At 31.3% G+C, this 27107-nt stretch overlaps 1 protein-coding gene across 1 annotated transcript in view; it reads right to left on the bottom strand.

Moving 5' to 3' along the window:
• LOC129224172 (serine/threonine-protein kinase 10-like) overlaps positions 1 to 27107 on the bottom strand; it is a 135490-nt gene that overhangs the window by 10094 nt on the left and 98289 nt on the right. The window contains exons 14-22 of the mRNA XM_054858589.1: positions 24921 to 25674; positions 23035 to 23225; positions 18389 to 18512; positions 16660 to 16788; positions 11282 to 11425; positions 9609 to 9738; positions 8221 to 8345; positions 2502 to 2696; positions 864 to 989 (exon numbers count right to left, since the gene is read on the bottom strand). Of these exons, the coding sequence (XP_054714564.1) occupies positions 864 to 989; positions 2502 to 2696; positions 8221 to 8345; positions 9609 to 9738; positions 11282 to 11425; positions 16660 to 16788; positions 18389 to 18512; positions 23035 to 23225; positions 24921 to 25674 (1918 nt within the window). The remainder of the gene's footprint in view (positions 1 to 863; positions 990 to 2501; positions 2697 to 8220; positions 8346 to 9608; positions 9739 to 11281; positions 11426 to 16659; positions 16789 to 18388; positions 18513 to 23034; positions 23226 to 24920; positions 25675 to 27107) is intronic.

Raw genomic sequence — 27107 nt, 5'->3', positions numbered from 1 at the left:
CATCACTGAATGGAAGTTAAAGTTCATATTTTTGGTTAAAGTTTGTAATCATGGATCCACCACATAAATATTAAATCCATTTAAAATAAATGGTTTGCAAGGCTCAGAGTTATCCTGCATTGAGGGTCATTTGAGCTTCGTCAAACATGCATGCAAAATAAGTATTTTAATAAAAGTAGTGCAACATTAATACAGCAAAATAAAATTTCTAAATGTTTAAAACTACTCTTTCAGGGAAAGGTTAAAGTTGCAACAAATTTCCAAGATGGAAATTTTCAAAATAAAAATGATGCAAGCCCCAAGGTTTAGTTTTCAAGTAAATAAAAGGATTGAATACAGAGCTTCATACTTGAAAATTAAACACTTATTTTTTACGAAAAATGCTCCAAAATAGAAAACATAAATAATCACACTGAATAACTATAACGATAAGTGATTGCTTAAGAAATACAATTTTAACTAATTTCCTCACTTTAATCAAAAACTTATTTTTTATCAGTAGGTAATGAATAGTGGTTTGTTATTATGATCATACAAACTCATTTGTCTGACTTTTCTCCATAATTACTCATTCAGATTATTTATTACTTTTTAAGTTTCATTTGTTCACACTCACTCCGGTTCAAACTTTTACAAAATGATTGAAATCTGTCAAAAGACTGAAATGACTATTGCTGGCAAAATGCCAAAAGCAAAGCGAGCCAGCACAAACTTCAAGAAAAAAGAACTTGGAAAAGTTGGAATTAATTTCAGAGAATTACATTACTTTTTCATTTATAAAAGATTTTTTTCCTTACAGTTGTCATTTTTAAAACTTAAGTTGATTATTTTTCAATTTTAAGAAAAATGTACTCTTAACTGACCTGCATTTGTTCAAGTTCTTTGACGGTAGCATCTGCTAATGCTCTCAATTCTTCTAACTGCTTCTTATGTTTTGATTCCTGCCGCTGTTGCTCTGCCTTGTACCTTCGTTTTTCTCCTTCTTGGAACTACAGAAAAGACAAGCCATTTAAAAAATTTACATCTATAGAACAACATGCATTTATTTACAACTGTAAGTGTCATTGTTATTGTGTACAATTTGCTGCAAATGAAACTTTTATAATGAACAATGTAAAAATACTGGAGGAAAAAAACAAAACAAATTCAAGTTTCAATGAATGTAAAAAATTTAAAAGAGGAAAGAGTGTTATTAGACACAGAAATATGTCCCCTTCCCCCTGCTTTTGGGCCTTATTTGTTTGTTTGAAAGATGACAGCTGGTATAATTTCTCCCAGTTCATATTTTGATTTGAGCTTTTTTTTTTTTTTTGAAAAAGTTATAAAAACACAACATAAGTAGCATGAGGAAATTTGAATCCTTTATAAATACTAATGACAGAGGCAAATTTTTGTTCAAGCAATCTACATTGGAGCTCTTGACACGAACATTTAAAAAATGAACTTTTTGTTGGAATTTTTTTTAACATTACCAGGGTTGCTAATATTGGAGAAACAATTTGAGGAGCATTTTGAAATTTTGCTTAGCAGCTCAATATTATGCATCAAAATCAATAATAATAAAAAAAACTCTTATCTAAAATTGTTTTCGAGCTTTGATAATCAATTTAAGCAATAAGTAGCATAATAATAATTATTTTTAAATTAATAAAACAGCTTTAAACACTATGTCATGCTTTGATTAGTACCCCCCCCCCCCCCCCCTTTGATAGATAAGTACCTTTAATTTCCCATATTTACATGCCTGTCATAATAAACTAGCAAAATATAATAAAAATAAATTTAATTTTATTAAAGGTTTTGGTAAGCTTGGTCAGAATTAAGAGCAAATGGGAAATGCGGAGCAAACTAACTTCTTTGTGGAGCTGCGGAGTTTCACAAATTTTACAGAGCAACTCCTCAAAACGCGGAGCAGTTGGCAACCCTGCATTAATGCCCAAGGGAGAAATTCAAACGCATAAATCTAAAAAACACCTAACCTAAAAACTTATTTTTTGCACAAAGAGAGAGAGAGAGAGAGAAGAAAAGATTAAAGATTCCAAATATGTTTTTCTTTATTTGTTCCATGAAATGAAAAATAATGTCACTAAAAGCAAATTCAGTTTCCCACAGACATAATATAGATAGAAGTTACAGAATGGTTGAATGTGTCAAGGTGAAGAGTATACAAGGAAGTTTAGTTGTCTTGCAATAGAGAAACTGAAAAAGCTTTTTTTTTTATTGATGCAATTATTAGTAACTGTAAATAAATATATTAAGGTTCAAAATATTTCATACACTTATTGACAAAAAAAAAAAAAAAAAAAAAAAACTTTATTCTCATACTAAAGGCTTACTGTTCTTCTTCTTCTTTTTTTTTTTTGAGAAAAAAAAAGAAAGAAAATCTTTTTTAAATGCCCATTGCTCACAGCTTACAAAAAAAATTCCTACATATAATTTCATTAAAAAAAAAAAAAAAAGAAAAGAAAAGAAATTTGAAACCATCAGTTCTACTTTTGTACCTTTCGAAGCTTCTCCCTTTCATCATCATGGGACTCAACTAAGTTAAATCCCATGTGCAGACTTTCCCGAAACATGTGTTCCCTGGTCTTCATCTCTGCTCGCATCCTCTTTGGCCACTGACGCTTCTCGACTGCCTGCTGCTTAATCATCTCCTCCTCCTTTGCATCGTTCATGCGTCGGATTTGCTCCAGTTCCTACACAACAAGGTTCATTCATACATATTTCACAACTATTGGATTACTCAAAATTATAAATCAGTTAGAAAAAGCTGTTCACAAAAATAAATTAGTTTCATTTACAAACTGCTTCCTGCGTAATCAGATAGTTTCCCATCTTTCAAAACTATTTTTTTCTCATAGTACAGTAAAAATAGGGGTCGGACCCAAACATCCAAAAAAAAAAAAGCTAAACCTGGTGCAAATTGTTTATTACCCTCCCAATAAGAACAGGTAAAAAGTCCCACCCCATTGTGCGTCGGGTTTTGGAATGGGGGGCATCTAAAAATTGCCGTTTTGGGTATTTTTCCAGAATTTTTGGAGTAAATTTAAAGTGAGAATATTATGTTTTACTGAATTTAAAAGCATGACATTAAAGGTGTTTGACCCCCAAGAGGGATGACATAACCCACCAATGCTACAAAGCCCCCCTATCCCCGTAAAACGAAGCAGTACCCCCGAATCCCCCTCCATACATTTCATATGGAAACATTATTTTATGCTAAGTTAAAGTTAGAAATCGAATGTGTCCATCTTCCAAGATCGATGGTGCACCTCCTCTCAAAGCTACAGCACCCACCCCCCCTCCACCAAATAAAATACATCCTCACCCCCCCCCCTTTTCTTTCAAGTAGAAGTATTTCATGCAAATCAAAAATGCATTAAATCAGGATTGCCCACTCCATAAGAACAATAGCTCACCTCCCAAAACGAAATTTTTTTCTAAAATATTATCCTTCCCCCCCACCCCATCTAATGGTGCACATTTGATTAAATGGCCAGAGAAATTACGCTGATCTGTTTTTTTCATTCAAATGATTTCTCCTAAGCTTGTAACAAAAAGTCTTCGTTATCAAGATGTTTTTTGGAATCTAGATCCTCATCAAAATCGTTATTGTTGCAGCTATGTCTAACACAGTTTGTGCATATAATTGAGCACTTCAGCACTTTCAGACTTTTCAAACATTCTCTATATCCAATGAACTCCTCAGAGCAACCACAAGATTTGAGACGCAGAAAGTCTTCTAGAGCAGAAGGCTAGGCTGTTGTAATAGGACGCAGATTATATTTCTGTGGTGCTTTCTTTGCACCCATCAAAAATGACACTAGCTTTCCCATACTTACAAATTACATATACACTGCATTGCTGTCATATTTCTTTGAAGCTCACAGATCATTACCAAAAATATCATCAAGCAGGTATCTTCCATCTATTACATATGAGGCAGTGAGAAGCAAAGGGATGCAAGTGGCAAAATTAAAAATTTGAAGATAACCAGTACAAATGGTTGGTGAACCTCTCCTCTATCTTGAGGCAAGAGAAGGTACTAGTAGACCTGGTAGTTGCTTCTATACAGCATGATTTAGAAAAGAAAATCAATGAAAGCCTACCTAGGATCTTATCTTTAAACGCGTTTTATTCTAAACTTGAAAATGTCCACTTACATCCCTTTGCTTCTCACTGCCTCATATATGACACCAGCTGTTCGTTCTGTGATGGTGGATGAACCTTTTGCTTCAGATAATAGCACTTTAACGATACAAGATTTCTTTCCTTCTGAAACCAGATTCATCGAATACTGATGGAGGATCAGCGCATAACTCGTACCAGAAGTTTTTAACAATTTGTTATTCCATCTTTAATGGTCATACCATTCGGTGTAATAGATGGTTTGGGCTTACACATCTTTACAGATAGTAACTACTCTCGTAACAGAAGCTAAAGACATAACTGTTTACCTCCTTTACAAAGAAATGCCACAAAATTGTTTGACTTCAATATCCTTTGATGTTACTACCCGAACGTTAAAGGTCTCATCGCAACTCACCTTATCGTCAGCTAGCAATACCACTACCAATTTAAAAGGAAAGAAACTTCTGGGGGCTATTGTGATTTCCTAATTGGGAGTCAAAAGGTGTAAATATTTAGCATTCTATTGTTGTATTGCTCATTGCTCTCATCAAGACTTGTTCTATCGTTGAATCACTACAGGTTCTAGACCACCTGAATTTGTCACTGCGTTAGATCGTTGGATAGCTGATGTTTGATGTGATCAAATTTTTTTTATCGCATAATGCACTCAAAAGTTTGAGATAGTGTTGCAAGTATATGTCCGCATATTTAGCATAATTCATATAACCAGCTGCGTAAAAGAGAGGTAGCTCGGTGTTTGCAAATGAGAACCCCCACCGACTTAGAAGGTGCAGAATTGCAGCATTGCCCGTCTCACTATTGGCAATTTCGGTTTGTCCCCCCTTACGGTGATGGCAAAAGATTGTAGAATAGTTGAAGTTTGTTAATCAAGAAGAAGAAGGGAAACTTTGGTCAATTTGGACTTTTTTTATGCTGCACAGGAATTTTGTTTTCCAGCGCTCTAAACAGTTTAATAACTCCAGTCGCAAATAATTTGGTTACTGAGCTCGCTTAGATCTTTTAGAATTATCATTCTTACATTACCATATCATTGTGTGGTATTTTGTGCTTCGAAAAAGTTTAAATCAGGGAAATTTTTTCGTGAATTTCACTGCAATAGTTGATTTTAGAATGTAAATTCAGGGTCCCCCCCCCCAATAAAAGCGATGGCGCACCACTTAAGTGTGACGGACTATCCATCCAGAATAAAAGTCCTCAAAAAAGAAAGAAATACCCCTTGAAAAAACTGCCTTAAAAATTCCAATGACGCAAAGCTGCTCCATAACCCCCCCCCCCATTCACCCCCCCTGCAGGTACACCCCTGTTAATTAGAATTTTTTTTCTGTGAGAGTTTATTATTTTACTATTTTAGAGTGGCTTCTGCGAGGTTTGAGAATTTTTTTTAAGCAATAGAAATTATTTTTATTTAAATAGAGGATTATTTCGTCCCCCCCCCTTCCCCCCAAAACCCGACCCGCAAAGTGCTGGGACTTTTTACCCCTTCATGCTGGAAGGGTAAGAAGTAATTTGCAACAGGTTTCACCTTTTTTTTTTTGGATGTTTGGGTTTGGCCATTTTTTAGCCTAATTTTACTGTACTATCAAAGAGCACGGTCGAAAACAAGGGGTAATTAATTTTGACTTATTTCATTCCATAAAAAAAAATCTTAAAAGAGGTTCAATCGCTGATTTCATTTTTGCTGCTGATGTTACAAGTGAACAAGTTGCTTGGAATATCAGAATCAAGTTCCAGGATATTGTCAAACTTCACCAAATGAATATTTTATTTTACTAAACAATTCTCATTCTGCTGATAATTGCTTGCAGAAAAAAATCACCAAAAGGGCGATATCTTGCCCAAAAAGACAACCACATGCTCTGATTCAAGATGGCTGTCTTCACATGTGATGTCATATAATGAAACAATTTGTTTTAGAAATCAGACATTTAAAAAAAGTAATTGCAAATTAAATATTGGGAAAATAAAAGTATTTTTTGGCTCCATGTTATTTTATTTATGTTTTTTTCCTTTGCTTATTCTATTAATTTCAGTAACTAAAAGTAGTACTTTTGACTGAAGAAAATGTCCCATTAACAAATCCTAAAGAAAGAGTCATTTGGATTACTTTGATCAACAACTCCTCTATTTTTAACTTCCCTACTCATATTTCAATAGTGTTATTACATTTATTGGCATAAAACTAAAGAACACTATATACTGTATTATAGAATAATCCAAAAATAAGAAATAATAATTATAAAAGCCATTTACTAACACGGTTCAAATTGATCCTTCCATTCAGGATCACATTAAAATGTGTGAGAAATGAGATGCACAATAAAACATTTTAACAAAAACAGTGCAGATATGAACAAGAAAAATAAGCTCTCTAAATGTTTAAAATTTCTCTTCACCAGCATCCCCAGACTTCTGTAATTTATTGTATGCAAAGAATTATAATTTTGGATGAGCAATGCAATGTCAAACAACTTTAAATCACCATTCAATAGTCACTTCCAAATAGTTATTTCAGTATGACAAGATGATACAATGATACTTCTATAGTCAGGGCGAAGATCCTGATCACACCATACAAATGCTGCCAGGTTTGGTTTGCCACAGCTGAAGTGCCGCCAAATAATTTTGTTAGCTAAAACTTCGAAAGCTGATATTCTAATCGTGTTGGCAATGGGCCTTCCACAGTTTCTTTTGAAGTCAAATATTCTTAACAAGAGCTAATTTTACATTAAAAATTAAAAAAAAAAAACAAAAACTGCCCCTAATGGCATCATTTCCTATTAAAATGTACATCATGGGCCAGAGGGCACACAAAATTTAAATACAGTTTAATATTTTCTTGATAACAGGGCTGTATGCAAGGGGGTGGCTTATAAGGTTCAAACCCCCTCCGAAATTTTTCAAACAGAGAAATGCTTTCCAATATTTATTTATTTTAATTTTTTAATTAATTTTTTTAGTGACAAAAATAATATTGTAATTATTATTTCAATTTTATTTGTGTAATGAAATTAGTATGACTGAAAAATTGTACAAACTCATTGTGTGTTTATGGTAGTTTATGGTGGTTATAGGGAAATTCATTTATATTAATTTATTATGTCACAATATGGTGTTTTGTAAGAACATCCTCTACTTCCATTTAGATAATCTATTTTAACAAAAATCACAATAGAATACACATTAAACCAAATTTGATAGACCATATAAATTTTTCAAAGAATGTGTTTGGTAAAACCTCCTCCAAAACAAAAGTCTGGTTACAGCCCTGCTAGATAACGTGGAAAAACACTGAAAAGGAAAGATAATCACAGTTCCTAAGTTTTACAAGTCACAAAAGCAGAATCAAAACAGAAAATTGAAAATACATCTTAAAGCCTTGATTTTACATACTAAAACCAATTACAAGTACTTTAATCATTGACGAATACAAAATGGTAACAGATAAACAATTTAAAGCACTAAGCTTTCTCTCCGTCAACGATGAAATCGTTACCAATTGAGTGAATTTAGGCTTGGAGTCATGCTTAAATTTTAGATAAAAGGTAATTATTAAACTTAGATAAATTCCTGTTCTTAATAACTTGGAACTTCGAAACAAAATATTTCAGATTCAGAAAAATACTTTCTTTTGGTACTAATATTTTAAACATGCAAATAAGCTTTTACTACCACAATTGCAAAAAAGTGCTAATTTTTACGGCTTTGAATCAATATTTCCAGTAATTAAAATTGTAAAGAGAAGAAACCCAGCTGATAACACTCTCAAGTCACCTTTTGAACAAAAATTATCAAAAATTGGTTTATCCATTAAGGAACTATGGTACCACAGATAGATACACAGGTTAAACTTTCGTAATTTAGTTCAATAACAAATATTATACAGCAGAGGAGACCTTAGTTACATCACACACGTCAAGAAACAGCAAAATCGTGATATATGTATCCAAAAATGCAATACAAACAGGGCTTTAAATTTACTCCAGGTGTAGAAACAAATTTTTTTTTAATTTTTTGCAACCAACTAAACTATATTAATTAAAAGTAACAATATAAAAATAATACACCAACCTTTTCATGCCTGACTAACATTTGGTGCCTTTGTAGGAAAAACAAATCTTTTAACTGTCGCTTAGCCAACTGGTGTTTCTCATGTAGATGCCGTTCTTCAAGCTCCCAAATGGCTGCTTCTCGAGCTAGATTAAAATAGAAATTTAACATAATTTCATTTCATAAGATAAACATTAGCATTCACACTACATGAAATACCACTAAAATATTGTTTCTAAGTCTTTTGGATTCATATGTTATTTTCTAAAAATCCTGAATAAATCCTATTCTTTTTAATGCAAAAATGCATCATTTATATGTCAGGAAATATTGGTTAACATTGTTTTCCTCCTCTTAAAATTAAAAAAAATTCTGCGTTGTTAACTTTCTTGGTCTTAATTGAGTGGATTATTCTCTCAAGTATGGAAGGTCAAATAGAGAGAAGAAAAAAAAAGCTTATTTCATTTGTCAAAGCACTAGTGGATAAAGATTTCAACTTAATTCATTTCACAAAGCAGAAAAGCAATTACAACATCATAAAACTATTGAAATGTTCTTAAAAATTAAATGCCTACATCATGGGAGTATCTAGCTTAACATGAAAGGGGGGGGGAGCAGACTCAGGGGAGCCCCGATGGGAGATCACAATGACTCCCAAAATTTCCCTTTCTTGCGGCAAATTTTGTCTGACGATTTGGCAAAAATATCATTATTCAGCAAAATTTGGGGAAGGGTGGTGAATTCCCAAGGTGGGGGAATGCTTAACCTGGGCCCTGGATTTTGAGTGCAATAAAGGTCACAGAAAACTGTTACTTAAAGCTTGAATTTTTATCTTTAGTATAAGACTATTGCAGATTAACTTATATTGGATATACATTAAAAAAATTTATCAGAAACTTACAACTATTATATTTGCACAACATTGCACAACATTGAATTAGCATTGTTATATTAATAAAAATCAAAGTGATTTGTCAACATTTCGATTATACGTCATTTTCATTTACATGTAAGTTCCTTTCAGTTCATTGAAAGAACGATGCTTTACTGTACTGGTCTCGATGCAAGTGAGTAAAGAACATGAAATCCTACTTAATATTTTTCTTGACTTTCTCCGTAAATTTTCTGATCAAAATTTCCTAAAAATTACAGGTTACCTATTGGAAACTAAGTGTGATTTAAACGTTCAAATGAAACCTTTTTAAAAACAAAAATCACTTTAAAAAAAGTATTTGTCAGCTTATAACACAACTTAAAAATAACAATGAAAAAAGCTAGTACTTTTGATAATTTACAATTAGAATAAAAATGAAACTATATTTTTAACAATTTCACCCATTTTAAATGGCACAAACTAGGAAATTCCAACTTTAAAACATTTTTCTGAAGTTTTACCTAAAAGTACATACCTCTTAAAAGCTGCTGCTTTTGCTGAAGAAACTGTCTCTCAAGTAGAGCAATTTTTTCCCTGTGACTATCGCTTAACCTCTTCATTGATAGGTCATGTTTCTCATTTAACCTTTCAATGAAAACTCTTTCCTGAAACATTCAATTATGTTTTATTTATCAATATAAAGGCAAATATAGGTTTAAAACTCAGTGGTGGATATATGGGGAGGGGCATGGGGGTCATGACCCCCCCCCCCCCCCCCAAGCCCTTGACAATAGTATCCGTCCAGATTGCATTCAAACACTTTATGAATAAAATGTAAACAATTTCAGTAGCCTTTTCAATTCCTCAATTAATTTTGAAAATAAATATTTGGAATACAACTTTTCATTGCTTATGAAATTACTTTGTAATGCCAATGCCCTATTAGGTGCCTCATTCCTGGTTGATTTGATGTTTTTTTTTCTGAAACCCAAGCAGTTTCAGCAATGTTTCGTACCTAATACCGTAGACACATCCATGGAGGGGGCGGGAGGTCATGCTGAAGAATGACCCCCCCCCCACCTAAAATAGTAGTCTGTATCCGCCCTTGTTAAAACTAAGCACATATTAATGCAATATTTTCAAACATTTTGAAGTTTAAGAAAATTTACAATTAAATTATAAAACTGCATCAAATGGAAATTCCAATTTTTTACCTCCAAGTACTTTTTTTTAAACAGAAACTTTAAGACTATTAATTTTTTAACATAATAATAAGAGGATCATTGCAAAATCACATCACAAAACCAGTTTTAAAATTTAAAAACATTGTTCAATACTTACATAGCACGAGATAAAATAAAAAGCAAAAATGTTGTACATAAACGTTACAAATCTTTACGAAAATAAATTGTGCTATTAAATACTTATTAGATGTCATAATTAATTTTTAATATCGAAAGTTAAAGAAAAAAGAATAAATAAATTGGTAAGAAATGTGAAAGGAATGAGTAATTTGAAAAAAATATTGCACAAACTGTTAAGATTCAAAAATAATTTAATAATTGCTGTTGGCTGCAAGTTATTTGACTGTACCAAATGCCACGTTAAGTAAATAAGTGCAATTTAGTAAGACAAGCATTGTTTAAAAAATAAATAAACAAAATTTTTGTCTATAGGTTTGTACAGGTGAATTTCACAATTTTATAACCATCTTAACAGTTTTAGATATCAAAATAGGAGCATATCGATTTGAAGCTTTCTTTTACATTGATCAAATGTGGACATATTGCATTGAATTATCAATAAGGTAAATTAAAGTTTAATGCATAAATTGAAAACTAAGAGACAAAGTAAAATATATTTGGAAAAAAAAATGCACCGAAAATTAAAAATTTGTTGATTTTATTTCAGAATAATAAATACCTATGAACAATCCCATTAATTCCCTTCCCCCTTCCTCTCTTTTCAATAAGCATCAGTAAGTTACACATTTCTTTTTTATGCAGAAAAAAACTGTAGAACTGTGTGTCATCAAATATTTTCTGCAATACTCAATGTAAAAGCTTCATAGTACTTTGGTTATATCCCAATGAGAAACTATGAGGGTGGGGGGGATCATAAAATTGTGAAAAAAGAAAGAGGGATGGGGTAACAAAAAATGTGACATCATATTTTTTGCAGCAATATACTTATGAAAATGTCAATTACCCTTTCTGCATGGTCCATTTCCATTTGCTCACGTTTCACGCGAAGAACATCTTTTCTTTTATCCTTGGGCAGCACATCAATTTCTTGCTTCAGGAATTTGAACTCATTTTTCAGTGTTTCTCGGAAGTTTTTGATTTCTCTTTCCTTAATAATGAAAAGTGAATCAAAAGAAAATCTTAAAAGCAGTAACACAATTACCTTTTTGAAGCTCAAAAATAAAAGAGCGATATTTATTATACAACATATTGCAGTGTGTAATAAAATAAAAGTAGAAAAGAGAGGGTAGGACTTTTTTAGTGATTATTTAAGAACATTCAGCAGCAGAAATTCATAAAACTAGCAATACAGCAATATTTCTCCCCTTTTTGAATCATAGTAAAATATTTATGACAGGCTATGATATACAAGATGTTCCGTTTTAACCTGCAAGACCTTTATTTTTGCACTTGTTAGTCCTAGATGCATATTTCCAGTTCAAAAATATTCAAACTCAAGACTGAAAGTTTTAAGGGACCATACAGAAGATGAGATTCAAAATTACTGGCCCTTTCAGAAGAAAGACAGGTTGTCAATGTAAAAAAAAAGGTATTTACATGTTTCATTGCTATTAAAAAATAAATGCAAATGTTATGCCGTGATACGCAAAAACACATTGCAAAACCTTGAACAATTTGAAAAACTCTCACTTTATACACACATATAATTTTAACCTCTATATTTTCCCCCAAAAGCAGGTTTGACAAGGTTTTGGACACTACGGTAAAAACCCTGGTTTTTACCATCCTGTCCAAAACCCTAGTGTCCAAAACTGTCCAAAAGAGCCATTCCATGTCAAGTGACCTAGGGGTCCCCACTCGACCATCTCCGATTTGGATGAAATTTTATAGAGGCATAGAGATGCCTTTGAAAACTAACCTATGCAAATATTCAGTTTCCTAGATCCAGATCCTGAGGATCTAGGATCTCCGAAGAATATGATACGAAATGGCGGATCAACTTTTTGTGCCAAATTGCAAAGTTTAGACTAAGTTTACAGAAAATTTTATCACACTGAAAGCCTGAAATTATAGGAGCTCAAAGTACTTTCGGTTCTCAATACATTCTAGTATTTTTATGAGTTTGAGTTCATTAACTTTTGTGTAGCACGCATGCAAAATAGCAAGAAAAACGAAGTGGAGAAACTTTTTCCTGGATTTTAGAATGTCATAAATTCTGAACGAAAAGGATTCAAAAGCTTGTACTTTGTAATTCGATTGTCAATATGCATGTTTTTAATGGGTTACATTTGCAGAGTGCAAACATTTATTTTTTAAAAAATATTAGCATCCAAAGTGGCAGTCTAAATCGTTCACATGAAAAATAGCCTATTTTTAATGCGCTATAGCTCAAGTTTGTCACCTTGCATCTTCTTTTTTGTTGGTACTATTAGAAAGAACACATTTTTTCCTCTTAAACTGTTTTTTTCTTTCTGATGGTGTTCTTTCAGATAAGCGTAAAAAAAGGAGCTTAAAATACTGTTTGTCATTGGCGAGAAAATCTCGTTCTACAATAAATAAAGAATGGTGAATTCTGTGAAATCCGATTTTGCAACTGTTATTAGTCAGAAATAGATTTTTAATTCTCTTTTAAAAAGTTCTTTTGCAAATGAAATATGATAGAAAAAGAAAAATATCTTGTTCTGTCTGATGCATCAGTCTGCTTCCAAAACAGGATATTTTTCTGTTTCTATCATGTTTAATTTGCAAAAGAACTTTTTAAAAAAGAATTAAAAAACTATTTAAATCACTTTTGGACAGTTTTAGACAGTTTTGGAAGGTCAAAACCAACTTTCCTTGTCCTAAACCAGTTTTGGACAGTCCAAAACCCAACCCTGCCCGAAAGGTGTTATGGACAGTGAGCGTAAATATTGCATTTCATAGCTGCAAGAATCTTAGTCGTACTAATTTTACACTTTTTGTATTGGAATTAATTTTTAATGGAGATTTTTTTCCCTAAATATAAGTTAAGGGACCTGGGGCTCGTATAAAGAGTTAAATTTTGTATTTTTCATGGATGTAAGAATAGCAGGATGAAGCACAGAAGGAATTTCAGGAAGCGATAACCGTAACCGGCCATCTTGAGTGTATTGTAAAACTGAATGCAATGTTTCAGATACTGAAATTGTCGAACTTTTTTATTGAATTTCAAACGGATTCCCACTTTATGGTGTCTTGTGTAGCCTTCAACTGCACTATAAATGCACATAAGAAGGAGATTCCTAGCGAATTCAGCATAAATGGATAATTAATTTCTTCCATAATATATGATTCAATAATAGATAATGATGGTAACATAGTGTGTCATAAATAATGCTGCACTTATCTTACTTTGTAAATACAAACGGGAGTTGCCTAAAAAATCATTTCAAATTACAATTTCTTGATGTGATTTGCTGTTACTCTTCGGTAACTTATACACAATTCTATCAACAAAATAGGGAAGTTTTCGATTTTTCAATTTTATTTTTATATGATAGAGTAACATGTATGAACATCATAGGTGAAAACATTTTTGCGATACGATAAGTAGTTTTTTTTAAATTAATTTTTAAAGTTCAAGCTCTTGTGACGTCAAATGGCATAGGAAGTGACGTCATCCCCTCTTCCGATAGAGGAGAAGCGAAGGTCACGCATTCGACTTCGAAGACGAAACATAAAAGGCTTTCTCCTCGCATTTAACTCCTCGCGTTTCTGGAACATTAAACCTCTCATCCTCTCGAAAATATTCGAATATCTCATTGGTGTTACTTGAGGAAGATTATTTAGATTGTGCTTTAAGGAATCCGGCCTCCATAGTGTGTTCAAAAGGATTATTGAATTTCTAAAAAATAAAAATATCAGCGCGCTCAAAATGTTCCTAGCGAAAACAAGGGATCTTCGGCGGAAGGCTGCCCATTCGCGCCCTCTGACATAGGCTCGTGACGTTTCAGAAGCGCGCGCTTTTGCGCGTGGATTTTTAAAAATTCATTAAAAATCAACCACGGTGTTTTGAAATTCGGCGATGGTGAATTTTATAGTTTTGAGGGTCAATTAACAATATCCAATTGCCAAAATATGAACATTTAATAGGTTGCAACTTCCCTATTGTGAAATGAAATTCGAAACATTGTCAGATGCTTTCTTTTTGTTATGAAGTGTAAATTACACTTTGGTTACAAAGATTCATTTTAAATAGGTTGTCTTTTTAAATCAATATTCATTGTTTCATCTGGTGTAAAAATTAGAAATTAAAATGCTATAAAATTTAAAATCCAAGGGCTTTTCTTTTTTAAAAAAAAAACTTTAACAGGATATTTTATGTTTGGAGGTTACTACATCCATGATTTGAAGTAAAAAAAATAACAGTTAATGTAAACTAGTAGTAAATTAATGTTTTATATTTATTACTAATGAACATTATGGATTTTTACTGGTTATTGTGTCATATTTGTTTATAATAGTAAAGCTAATGTAATGTGTCAGAAGATTTAATAAACATTGAAAAGCAACAAAATTTAAATTTAAGGTCTGAGCGTTTTTTCAAACATTAAAATTAATTTAGATGTGATAAAATTTATAAGTAAGAATTTTAATTAATATTGTGATATGGTACAATTATACTGATACTTTCATTCATTGCATTAAAAAAAAAATTCTTTGGGAATTTTCGAAGTTCTAAGTTTGTTTACCATTAGGTTGATGAATATTGAAGAACTCTCCCAAACCAAATATTTGGTTTATATGCCAATATGCAGTATACCAACTACGAATCAAGTATTTTCTCCAGCCGTTAATGAATAAGTTATTAAAAACATCACATTTTAATAACTCTAATCTGTACTAAAATCAGTTTCCATGGGGAAATAGCTGAGCCCCCCCCCCCCTCTTACAATTTTGTATATGGGCGCCCTTGCCCTGTGTACGAAGGTTTAAATGAAAAGCATGCTAACACTGAGTTTCAAACTACCCTAGCATTAAACTCCTAAAAAGGGGGGGGGGAGGAAATTCATGCAAAACAGACAACTAGAAATATTTAAAAGAATATGAGTATCACATACAAAATTACTAAAGAATTCAGTTTTAAATTTGATTGACATTTTTAAAGGGAACCAAACCTGCAATAGAATTCCATACTGTTTTAGAACCTGAGGCATCATGCTCGGTGGCAAAACGAGAAAAAAGTTAATTTTTTTGTTGTAGTTTTTATTGTATTGAGATGAATCAAGGATTTGAATTTGATGCACTATGGCACATATTTTTCCCCTCCGAATAATTTTTTAGTCAACTAAAACTATACAGATGTTTAAAATATTAATGAACATTTGGAATCACACACAGATCTAATTTTCAGTTGAGAGGTAATCAAGTTACATCTGTTCTTTTCCCCTTAAGAACAATACTTTAAATTTTTTGTATTTTGCTACCATAGACTTGAAAATTTTTAAATTTTAGATTTAAGAAAAATGTCATTAAAAATAATCATCTACATTTTCAAGACAAAATTTTCAAACACTGTTGTGAATTCAAACAGATTTACTTTAGTTTTAATTATCCAGTTTGATAACTTATTCAAAGCTTCTGTTTCTTAAAGCCTTCTCAGTTCAAAATTTCCTTCATTTTCATGAAATTTGAGACTTATGGATTGAACTATATGTACTAAATTATATTTTTTTTTATTGCATTACCTCACATTAGCCAGCATGCCAGAAATAAGAGAGGTTGAACAACAACATGCAAATTTGAATTTTGCGGCATGCCAGATAACTCGGGCTTACCTTTGAAAAAAATTGTTAATTTAGTCAAAGATACAAATATTTAAAGTTAAGAAGTGAGATAAAAAAATAATATGTGATTGTTCATTATGAATAGATTTAGTTTTATTTCATTGAAATGAAAAACTCAGAAGCAATCATAGCAATTATTATTCATTTCTAATTTTTGTTACAAATTAGTTTAAATTCCAATTAAAAAAATAAGTTTATTCTTTTATTCATTGAATTGCTACTTTAATTTATTTATCCAATTGTTAAACATTTTTATTTCAGGACTATATTTTGTTTTGTTTCCGTTTTAATTTTGTATAAAATTATTCTTAACCAAGCAGAATTTAACTGTCAGAATAATTAGAATCACAAACATTTTCAAAAAATTAAATCGTTTATTAATAAAATAAGAAGGTATATAGAACTGACAGCATTTTTTAAAGGCTAAACATATATAATTTGCTATATTAACTTAAATATATTTTTCTGACCTCAGTTTCTGCAGCATGTCCACGTTATGAAATTTTTACACAATAAAGAAATATAACATACAGGCATAAATATGAAACATTCAAAGTGAAACAAGGGATCATTTTACTTGGTCTCCTCTTATTTTCTTTGAATTGAATTTAAGATCCAAGTCCTGTTGTTGCTCAGCTTTCTCAACTAACTGCTTTTGTTGTCTATTGAGAGCTTCTAAATCGTTATCATAATTCCTGATAAGAATCTGTTGAAATAAATAGAAAATAAAAAGCTATGAATAAAAGAAATTTAAACTCAACCAATGATTTCCTACTTAGAATATTAATCAAATTCAAAATTCATCTGAGAAATTAATAACAGCAAAAAGGAACTAGACAAGAAAAGAAAAAAAAAAGATCAACAGTTTAAAAAAGGAAAATACAAGCTTACTTGGATTTATAAACATGTCCTACTGTTTTCAGCAGAAAACAGCCAAACACTTCAACAAAGTGAGTTTAAAGTATTACCCTTATTGTACAAGAAATTAAGTTCGCAAATGAGGCAGTGAGAAGTAAAGAGATGTAAGTCGACATTTTCAAGTTTTGAGTAAAAGGCGTTTAAAGATAAGGTCCTAGGTAGACTTTCATTAAAATTGTTTTCTAAATCATGCTTTATAGCAGCACATACCAGAGATACTAGTACTATCCCTTGCCCCAAGACAGAAAAGAGGGTCACCTACTGTGTGTACTGGTTATCTTCAAACTTAATTTTGCCACTTACATTCCTCTGCCTCTCACTGCCTCAAATATGAATGGACAAACAAAATTTCTTCATGATATTAGATTTAAATCATGATTAAAAACCTAATCGCTTTCATGAAGTTTTGGAAAAGATTTCAAAATCTTTTCGTCATTTACAAATCAAATACATTAAATAATTTGTACGTAGGATTTTGACAACTTTAATGTAATATTTAAGACAGGTTATAAATAGCACATTTATGAATGTCACATATGATAACAAAACAGAATGAAGGAAAATATGAATATTATATGTCGATATTTTTTCTCTCCTAAAAGAAGTGAAAAAATAAGAAATTCTTTTTATGCAAAATAATATTGAAAACATATTCTGATTTTTTAAAACAAATTCAAAAAAGAAACTATGAAAATTTCTAAGAACTACCATTTACCATTGCTACTATTATACAGAAGTTCGTAAAACCTGATTTGGGGTATGCTATTTAGCTTAGGTCTCCTTAAATAAAGTCTTATTGGGGATTGTAAGGTTGCTAGTAGGTAAGTGGACCCATAAATTTAGATCAGGATTCAGACTTAAAAAGCTTAATAAGTACAATTTTGAGGAATGGAAAATCAGAGGGGACATGCTCTAGTAGTTTGAATTTATTGAAATGGAGTACTTAGATAGGCTACATTTCTGGGCAAAAGGCAGAACCAGGCGTCAATGACTAGAGCAATTTAAAATATAGGCTGATGAAATCTTGAAACCAGAAATGATTACTACTTTAATAATATTATTGATGTCTCGCTTGCCGGAGGCAGTTATTTTCAGTGCAGTAAATAGTTTTATGAGATTACTTGATCTCCACAAGGAATTGAAAAATAGACGAGAACCGCTCTAGCAAAGCCCACAGCTGGTCAGTTTTTTTAACTCAAATTTTTATAGAAATACGCTTATTAAACATATAAAGATAAAAATTAAAACAATAATTTCCATCAGCCAGAAAAATAAATCTACTAATATCAATAAAAATAAAACATTCATATGATAGTTTTAATGAGCTCTACATTAAAGTTTTTTTTTCTTTTCTTTTTAAGACAAATTACTGAAAACATTTATTTTACCATCATTTCTTGCTCAAATTTCTTTTCTTGCTGTTCCCTATTAAATTGAGCTTTTAGTGCTAAATCTTGAAACTGCTTGGTCTCTTGTTTTTGAAGCATTTTCAATTCTCTAAGCTCTTGCTTCCTAAAAAAGAAAAATAATCACTTCATTTTAGAAACATACAGAGCAATTTATAATTGCATAAACTTATTACAATTTCCTAAAAACTAATCAGAAATTCATTTATTAAGATAATAAAACAGAGCTTTCTTTTTCTTCTTTCAAGGTGCAATTAATAACATGAAAATTTTTAAATTTATCTTTTAAGTGGGGATATTTTAGATAAAAAAATAGTTTAGAGCTTTTAATTTCAATTTAGAGAAATTATATTTCAGTTATAAGATAGAATACTATTCAAAAATAATAAGAAACAAATCAATATTAATTAGTGCAGAATGCCAACTAAAAAATGTGTGTGTTAAAACAAAAACTATTTAAATATTTTATTAAAGAATGGTTGATGGTTGTGGTTAAGGTACTTTATTAATACAAAAGAACAATTTTAAAGTTCAGGCAGTCAATTTCTTTAGTTATGAAAAATTCTTCAATTTTACTATATCTCTAGATTATCAAGAAAAAATTGTCTTTTTTTTTTCCTTCAATTCTCTGAATTTGTTATTATTGACATTTATGTGCAATCAACTAAATTGCAAATTACGCATTGAAACTAATAAAAAACAAAAATATTATTACACATTTTTATCATTGAAAAATATATATATTCAGTTTATAAAGATTTTTTGCATTTTGGAACATAAAAGGAATCAAATCAAAATAACTAGATTTCTTTTTAGCTTTTACTAATTTCTTATAATTGCTATTATTATTATTATTTAAGAAACACAAAGTTTTTAAAAAATGTATTTCATTTTTAGAATTTTTACAAAAATTACTGTTTTTTTATTCACAATTTAAAAGCAACAGTGTTAAGTTTCCACTTATGCAAGCACTTGCTTAACTATCATGAACATAATGTATACTTTAAAGAAAGAAAACAAAAGATTTAATCAAATTTACTATAATTCATGCAACACATGCACATGTAAAATTATCGATATACTTTAGAAATGTATATATTCAAAATATATGAAGTAATAACCAGATTTTTGATTCCCAAATTTCAGGCTCATTTACAGCAGCATTTATCCTAGGCAAGCATGAAAATATATAAATATATTCTAAAAGCAAGTTATGTTTGGAATTATAGCAGACATAGAGGAAAACAATTTTACTAGAGCTATACAAAGAAACTAAAAAAGCAAATTACAAGAAAATATTTTTACTTTGCATGTTTCTCATTTACACAGCACTAACTTATAACACATCTCATTACTCAAATATGATTATATATTAATAAGAGGTTTAACAAACACTACTTATTATTATACTTTTATACTGTCCGCTGCGCTTAATCGAATATCATCGGCTCCAAGAAATATTATTCGATCAAGCGGGGTATTTGATTATGTGGGGAAATTCGCTTTAAATTTCCAAATTGACAGCATTTGTCTTACAACGTAAGAATAATAAATTAATAGCTACAATCAATTCTTGATAACTCAAATCTAAAGGGACCAACGAAAAACTTCGACTTATCGGAAGCTCGACTTACCGCTAGTTTTGGTTTTGGACATTTTAATTTTAAAAACCATTGAATATTTTAATTAATCTGTACATATAACAGACAAAATTGCAGAACTTAAAACGTTTTAAGCACAATGTGCAGTTTCTCCGTGAAGAGGCTAAACATCTCCAGCCATCCAGCACTGGCGTGATGATTTTCTATGTTCAGTAATATAGCAAGTTCTTTGCTTTTTCACGCAGCAAACATCTACTCCTTATTGGAATGGCATTGTCTTGAATTCAATACTGCTAGAACTACTTGAATAGAACTGATTCTACTTCAGGAAAGGTGCATGTCTTCATTTGTTTCAAATTCGGATTCATGAATTTGTACTGCTTTTGAAGTTTCTCTTTTAATATCGTTGACAGAGTTTTTGGAGCCATATTTTAATGCATTATCTTTCTTTTTGATTGTTAGATTTCATTCAATGTTATAAATAAGATTTACTTTACTTTCTAAATCCAAGGTTTTTAGCTTTCGCTTAGATATCTAAAGAAAACTGTCTCTCTCTCTCTGAAACTTATCAGGAAATGATCGAACTAAAGAATGAAGGGGAACACATCTTAACTTAGGTCAGCCTTTGAATAAAGGTACAATAGGTTGACTTGGCAACTTGACAGCTAAAAAGATTTGTAGTCCAGCAACATGTCTAAGTTAAAACAGTTCAGTACAAAAAAAGAAACAAGCTATACTCATTTTCGCACTTGTTACTTCTTTATCGGTATAGCACATTTGCTCAATTGGTGTTCATTCCAATTGATTTAGAGGTCTATTGTGCAGATTTCTTAGTGAACGTGAATGAATTTTTCTCTCATAGTCACTCAAATTAATATATTTTTTTCTTTTCTCCCCCCTCCCCCCCCCCGCACCCTTTTTTTTAAAATAAATTTCAAGTCATCTTTGAAAAAACTTCGAGTGTGAGGAAGTTAACTTCGAGATGTTGAGCATAATTAGCATGGAATTAAAGACAAAGCGATCGGGACTTGATAAAAACTTTGAGTCATAGAAATATTCGAGTTATTGGACTTCGAGTTATCGCAAATTGCCTGTATACGAAAGAAATGAGTAATGTTTTTAACACGTTTTTGAAATAAGCTAAGTAATCTACAAAATAGTTTAATAATTAGTAATAATTAGTATGCTTTCTTTTGGCACCTTTTCTCAAAAGACATTATATTTAAAAAAACTCCATTATAGTGGATTGTTTTTCAAGTTCTTTTGGAAAACTTTTCCTACTTTTTTTTATGCAACCTTGTCTCCTGTGTGTTACCTTTCATATTTATTATCGCCTGTGATGTGTATGTTTCTTTGTGTTATTTAATTTAATTACCAACTGTCCTACCTACTTTTTTTTCTTTTGTAATGGCAACAACAACAGAAATTAGAATAGTGGAAACATTTTGATGGAATATGAGTTAAAATTTTAATTTTTTCTAAAATTTTCTCAGCAAAACATTTGCGAAAGCTGATTAATATTATTCGATTATCGGGGGGGGGGGGGGGGTATTCGATTAAGTGGGGATCTCTAACATTGGAGAAATATTCGGTTCCGGGAGGTTTTATTCGTATAAGCGGGGTATTCGTTTATCTGTTACCCGATTAAGCAAGGCTGACAGTATACACAAGATCCCCCTTTAATTGTATTTCCCTAGGTTTACAATTAAAGAGGATTGTAAGAGGATAAGTATCAGAGTTGAAGAATAACTTTTAATAACATGCTTTAGAGGAAATGAAGTTGGAAAATAATTTCATTACAAGTATTGCTGCCTTTCTCTTAATACTGCACAATGCCATTAAGTATTCATTTAACATCAATTGGTTACTACATATATTTCTTTTAAGTTAAGAATCAAATCTTTTGTTGTGGTATAGATTTCAGAAAATATCAAAACTGACTTTTACTTTATTTTATTTTTTATTTTTTTGCTATAAAAAAGGAAAATTAAAAAAAAAAAACCTCCACCAGATTTTGTATTTTTGAACACAACCAAAACTTTTACACCAGTCTGGTTATTCTTTGAATTTTTTTTAAACAATAAAAAAATGAATATGCTATTATCAAATTAATAATAATTTAAAGAAACTATTATTCTTTTCAAATAAACTGATTTCAAAAATCTAAAGTGAGCCAAATATCATGAATGTTAAAAAGTATGAACAATTCAAGTAATTAAAGACTATGAAATATTTTAATAATTATAACTTTATTTATGTAAACATTGTAATCAACTTTACTATTAAGAAATAAATAGTTCACTGAACTTCCTAATAATTAATTTGTTGGCAATAAGTAATGCTTCAATTACGAGTCACCCCACTGTATCAAATACCTTATGATAGTTAGAAAAGTTCTGGTGCATGCTATCATAATTTAACACACAACTTCTAACCATGAAATTAGTTTTAAGGAAAAAATAATAATAAAGATGTGCGCAATTAAATATCTTAACAGAGACTAATGTGCTTCCAGATGAAGGCCACTAAAATACACTTTTAAGAGCATATTTAAATAGAAACTTTATAGCAAAAAGAATGCTTTTTCTTTTCTTTTTTGTATACTATATAAAAAAACTCAAATATTTTTCAACAGTCATTATGTTTCTTAAATAATATTATTGCAATTATTTTTTTAAATACTTAATAAAATGATTTTATTCAATGTTTTGCTTTACAGATTATGAGAAAAACTTGGAACATTCAGATTTATATTCAAATCAAATTATAAGGGAAAGAAGAGAGGTAAGTTTCAAGAAAACCAGGCTTTGTGAATCTTGAACTTTTGAAAATAAAAAATTTCTTTTCTAACAAAAATTTGTTTAAACTTTAAAAAGTCAAGAAGGGTGCTTTGAGATATGCAAAAAAAAAAGGGAAAGATGCAGTGCCCTCCTAAAAATGCCCAGGGAAAACACCATAATGTATTAGTTAGTGAAGAAAAATCAATTTAACATAATCTATAAATATTTAATGGGAAAAATTCTATACCTCAAGATATGATCTTCTCGGATGGTCTGTTCATCATCTTCATAAATAATTTTACTTGTTGTGGTAGTGACTACAACGCCGTCTACCATAAATTTTCTGGTTTTCTTCAAAGTTTTAGGACGGGACATTTTTGCGTGGCCAGCTACGCCATTTAGTTTGCGACTTGTTTGATTTGCATTGCTTGCATATTCCTGGAAATAATAAAGAATGATCCATCATCGGTTCATATTAAAAAATAAATACAGAATTCATTACTCTTCCACAAAATGTGTAACAGCAGTGTGTAGCAACAAAATCTCCCAACAACACCAAGTATTCACAAAAAAATTTCCCAAACTGATTTTGCATCATTTTCAATTATTATTTGGGAAATTTTGCAATATCATATATTACTCAGCATGGATGTGCTTGACACCCTAATCAATATCAATGCTCATATTTCTTGTATAAAAATTTAAACTCAAAGCATTAAGATAAAGTAGCTTTGTTTGAGGATATAAATTTTTAAATTTTCTTTTTGAGCCAATTGTTCAAGCTACTGTGGCGGTCGACCGGAAAAAAATATATTGTTGCTTCAGAACAACAGTAAGATATCTTATTGTTATGTAGAAAAAACGGTTGAAAAAATTTTTGTACTAAGAAATGAGCAAAATACGACAACATGTATACTAATGCAAATAAAAGCAATAGAGAAGAGAAGAAAAATCAGCAAACAGCAGTTTTAAGACTATAAACAACAAGCCTCTTCATCAGTGCATAAAAGAAAGAATGGTTACCAAAGTCTGCACTAATGGTCAAGTGAAAGAGAAATACAAGACAAGAAAAAGTAAATAAACCAGAAGTGGCCGGAATTGTAAACGTTACGTCTTCAGAACCAGAAGGACTTCTGTAAGTTAGAAAAACATCACATACAAAAAGGTTCCTTAAAGGAGAGAATTTCAAACATTATGGAAAGGGGGCATGCTTGACAACCCATTAACCACTAAAGTAGTTTTTCCAGATGTAGAAAGATTCTTAAAAATCTAAATTGTAACAACTATGAATAATTTTGGTTTGGCGGAAGGAAAATTGAAATTTTAATTGCAGGACCAAAAATGTTGGGCAATGGAGGAGCGTTCCAAATCCTGCTTTATAATAAGAATAGGATTGATGAATTAAAGGGCATAAAATTGCCTATAAAAAGGTATTTTTATTGTAGCCCAAAGAGGTGCGGAGATAATTAACTTTAAAGTCCAAAACTTTTGTATAAGAAAATATTTTTGCTGCTTTTTTTCATTTTCCAGTCTTTACGAAAGGCCTACATAGCACTTTTCATTTTAGATCCGACTCTGGAGCAACATTCCCGAAATTTGAAACTAAATATCTCTGTGTCTATAACAGCTACAATAAAAACAAAATTACAAAGGTTTTAGGATCTTTAAATTATTAAAGCATGGTTTTACTGGCAAGTAAACAGTTTTTGATATATGAAATGGCAACTGAAAAATGTCTAGAATCCAAGATGGCGCACAAGTTCCCCCTACACACGACATTTATTGATAAACACAACACAGCAAAATCATATTCATCTTATAATATTTATTAAAATTGCTTTGTTACAAAAAAAAAAAAAAAAAAAATGGAGGGAGAAATTTGCAGAGAGATCTTGTACTTATAGGGCTCTGACACGTTTACCAGTCCTCTTTTTTGACAAACCCTCGATTTAAAAAAGGACTTACATTCTATTAAATTTGAATATCAATATGACTTACTGTGAAATAATGTAACTTTTATTTGGCAAAAATAAATCAAATTCACCCAACATATTGTGAATAAGAGCTCTTGTGCATTTTTCTTTCTTCTTAAAAATCAAGCCCTGCCAATAAGAATGGGAGGAATTAATCTACCTTCTTCTTCCTCAAGGTGACTTGATTGTCGTCTTCGTGGGCTCGGTTCTCCTTATCGCTGCTACCCACGCTGTCCAACGTAGACACACTCTCCGAATCGCTGGTGATTTTCTTCCCCAGGGTATTTTTTCCGTTTTCTGAAGGCATGTGAGGGACCGATCCATTCTCCAGGGAAGCCTGTTGCTGCCTGGTGGGCGAAGAGGCAGGCCGCGAAGATGGCCTGGTAGGCGAGGGCACAGGAGAATGCGGAGGTGACGGAAAAGAAGAATCCTTCTTCAAGTTGACGTTGACACGGATCTTTGGCTTCTCCTCCATTGCATGCTTCACGGGATGAGCATTCTGAACGGGCTGCTTGTGATCTTCCTGACTAGAAACCGTCCTACACACCGCATTCACCGATACAGATCGGTCGCCATTCCGGAAGGCAGACTGGTCGTGAGACGGTCCATCCATCCAGTCCGAGGTCCTGACCACCACCACGTCCGATTTAGAGAGAGTGTGGGTCCGGAGGATCACTACTTCATCGTTTTCGGGAGGCAGAGAGTCTACATCCGTGGAAGTGGTGGTGGTGCCCTCAACGCAGACGGAAGAGTCCTTCACTTCTTCCACGTCTCCAATGGTGACGATGGATATGTGACTGGAATCCAGTGAAGACGTCGAATTATTGCTTCTGTGTGTTTCTTCTTGCAAAATACTGTGGTTGGAAGACACAGTGACCTCTGGGCTTTCTGGCGTCGGTGTTTTAGAAACCGACCTGAAAATAAAAAATTGAGTTTTTAATGTGTTGCATCTATAATACTTTAGTATATATACAGTGGTTCTCAAAAGTGTTCGTACACCTACAACTTTCAATGAAAAAGGTCCCATGCATTGGTTAAAATTAATATTTCAGAATAGGTATTTAATTACAAGATCTATGATCTATTTTTAACAAAACTACATGAAAATTTTTAATCAAACATTAAAACTTAATTTTTTAAAAATCAAAAACCAAAAAGTGCCGGAAATTTTATCTCACAAAAGTCTTCGTACAATTTGATAAAATGTCAAAATATTAGCAAATAATCTAACTTTTTACAAAATTATTATTTAGTAGAATATCACACAGTATCAATAACAGCTTTTAAACAAACGGGAAAAGATTTCATTGTTTTTTTTTCTTTTTTTATGCAATTTCTGAGTAAGTGTTCAACCACACTTTGAGTTTTACTGTTTCTAGCTCTATTTTCGTTTCAGAGCTGTATATTTGTAATCTAGCCTCCAAATATCTCTAAATATGTTACATTAAGTTGAACTCTGGCAATTTAGGAGATATTTCTAATTTTAAGGACAATTTTTGAGACATCAAACGCAAACGTGAACTTCTTATCGTTATATTGATAAAAAACAAATTTGTTTCCGATTACCAAATTTTGGGCTAATAGTTTAAAATTGTGTTTTAAAATATTTAAATGAACAGCATGGTTCATTATTTCTTCTAAAAATTCTAAATTTCTAAGTCCTGATGCACTTATGCACCCTCACACAAGAACACTTTCACCGTCCTGATTAAGTGATCCAACTAGGTTCTTAAGATTAAATTCCTTATTTTTTCTTCTATTGACAGATATACAACAATTTAACCTAAAATATTGAATTTATTTTCCTCTATAAGTAAGAAGTTGTTCCAAAACGTTTTGAGCTTATTTATCATTGATTTTACGACGGAAAGCGTAAGCTTACTGTTTTTCTCACAAACAAGAAAATTTCTGCATGAAGAGATCCCGCTAATCAGAGAACTTGACGAACAATTTTAGGTGAAAATTAAACATAAAATGTTTCGTTCAATTCTGCAGAAACTTTTTCAGCACACAAATGTGTATTTTTCATAATTTTTTTAACTGCAAACCTCCGATTAGACTTTGTTAACTTTGCCAGTTGACCTTTTCTTACCTTGTTTTCGATCCGATTCTTGTCTTTAAATCATTTTTTTAAGCACTTCACTATAGAATGGTATAAATTAACTAATTTAGAGACATTTTAAACCAATTTATGTATACTGTGAGGGGAAAAAAAATCAAATTTTGAATCGTGTTTGTTGTTTTCTACTTATAGCTGCCATTTAAAAATAATAAACAGAATATTAGGGAATAAATAAACAAAAAATTAAAGGCAAATGACTTTACAGTGTCATTACAATACAAAAAT

This window comes from Uloborus diversus, chromosome 6, assembly GCF_026930045.1.
Source record: "Uloborus diversus isolate 005 chromosome 6, Udiv.v.3.1, whole genome shotgun sequence".
Lineage (NCBI taxonomy): Eukaryota > Metazoa > Arthropoda > Arachnida > Araneae > Uloboridae > Uloborus > Uloborus diversus.
Note: the sequence above shows the minus strand (reverse complement) of the source record. Positions and strands in the feature narration are given on the sequence as shown.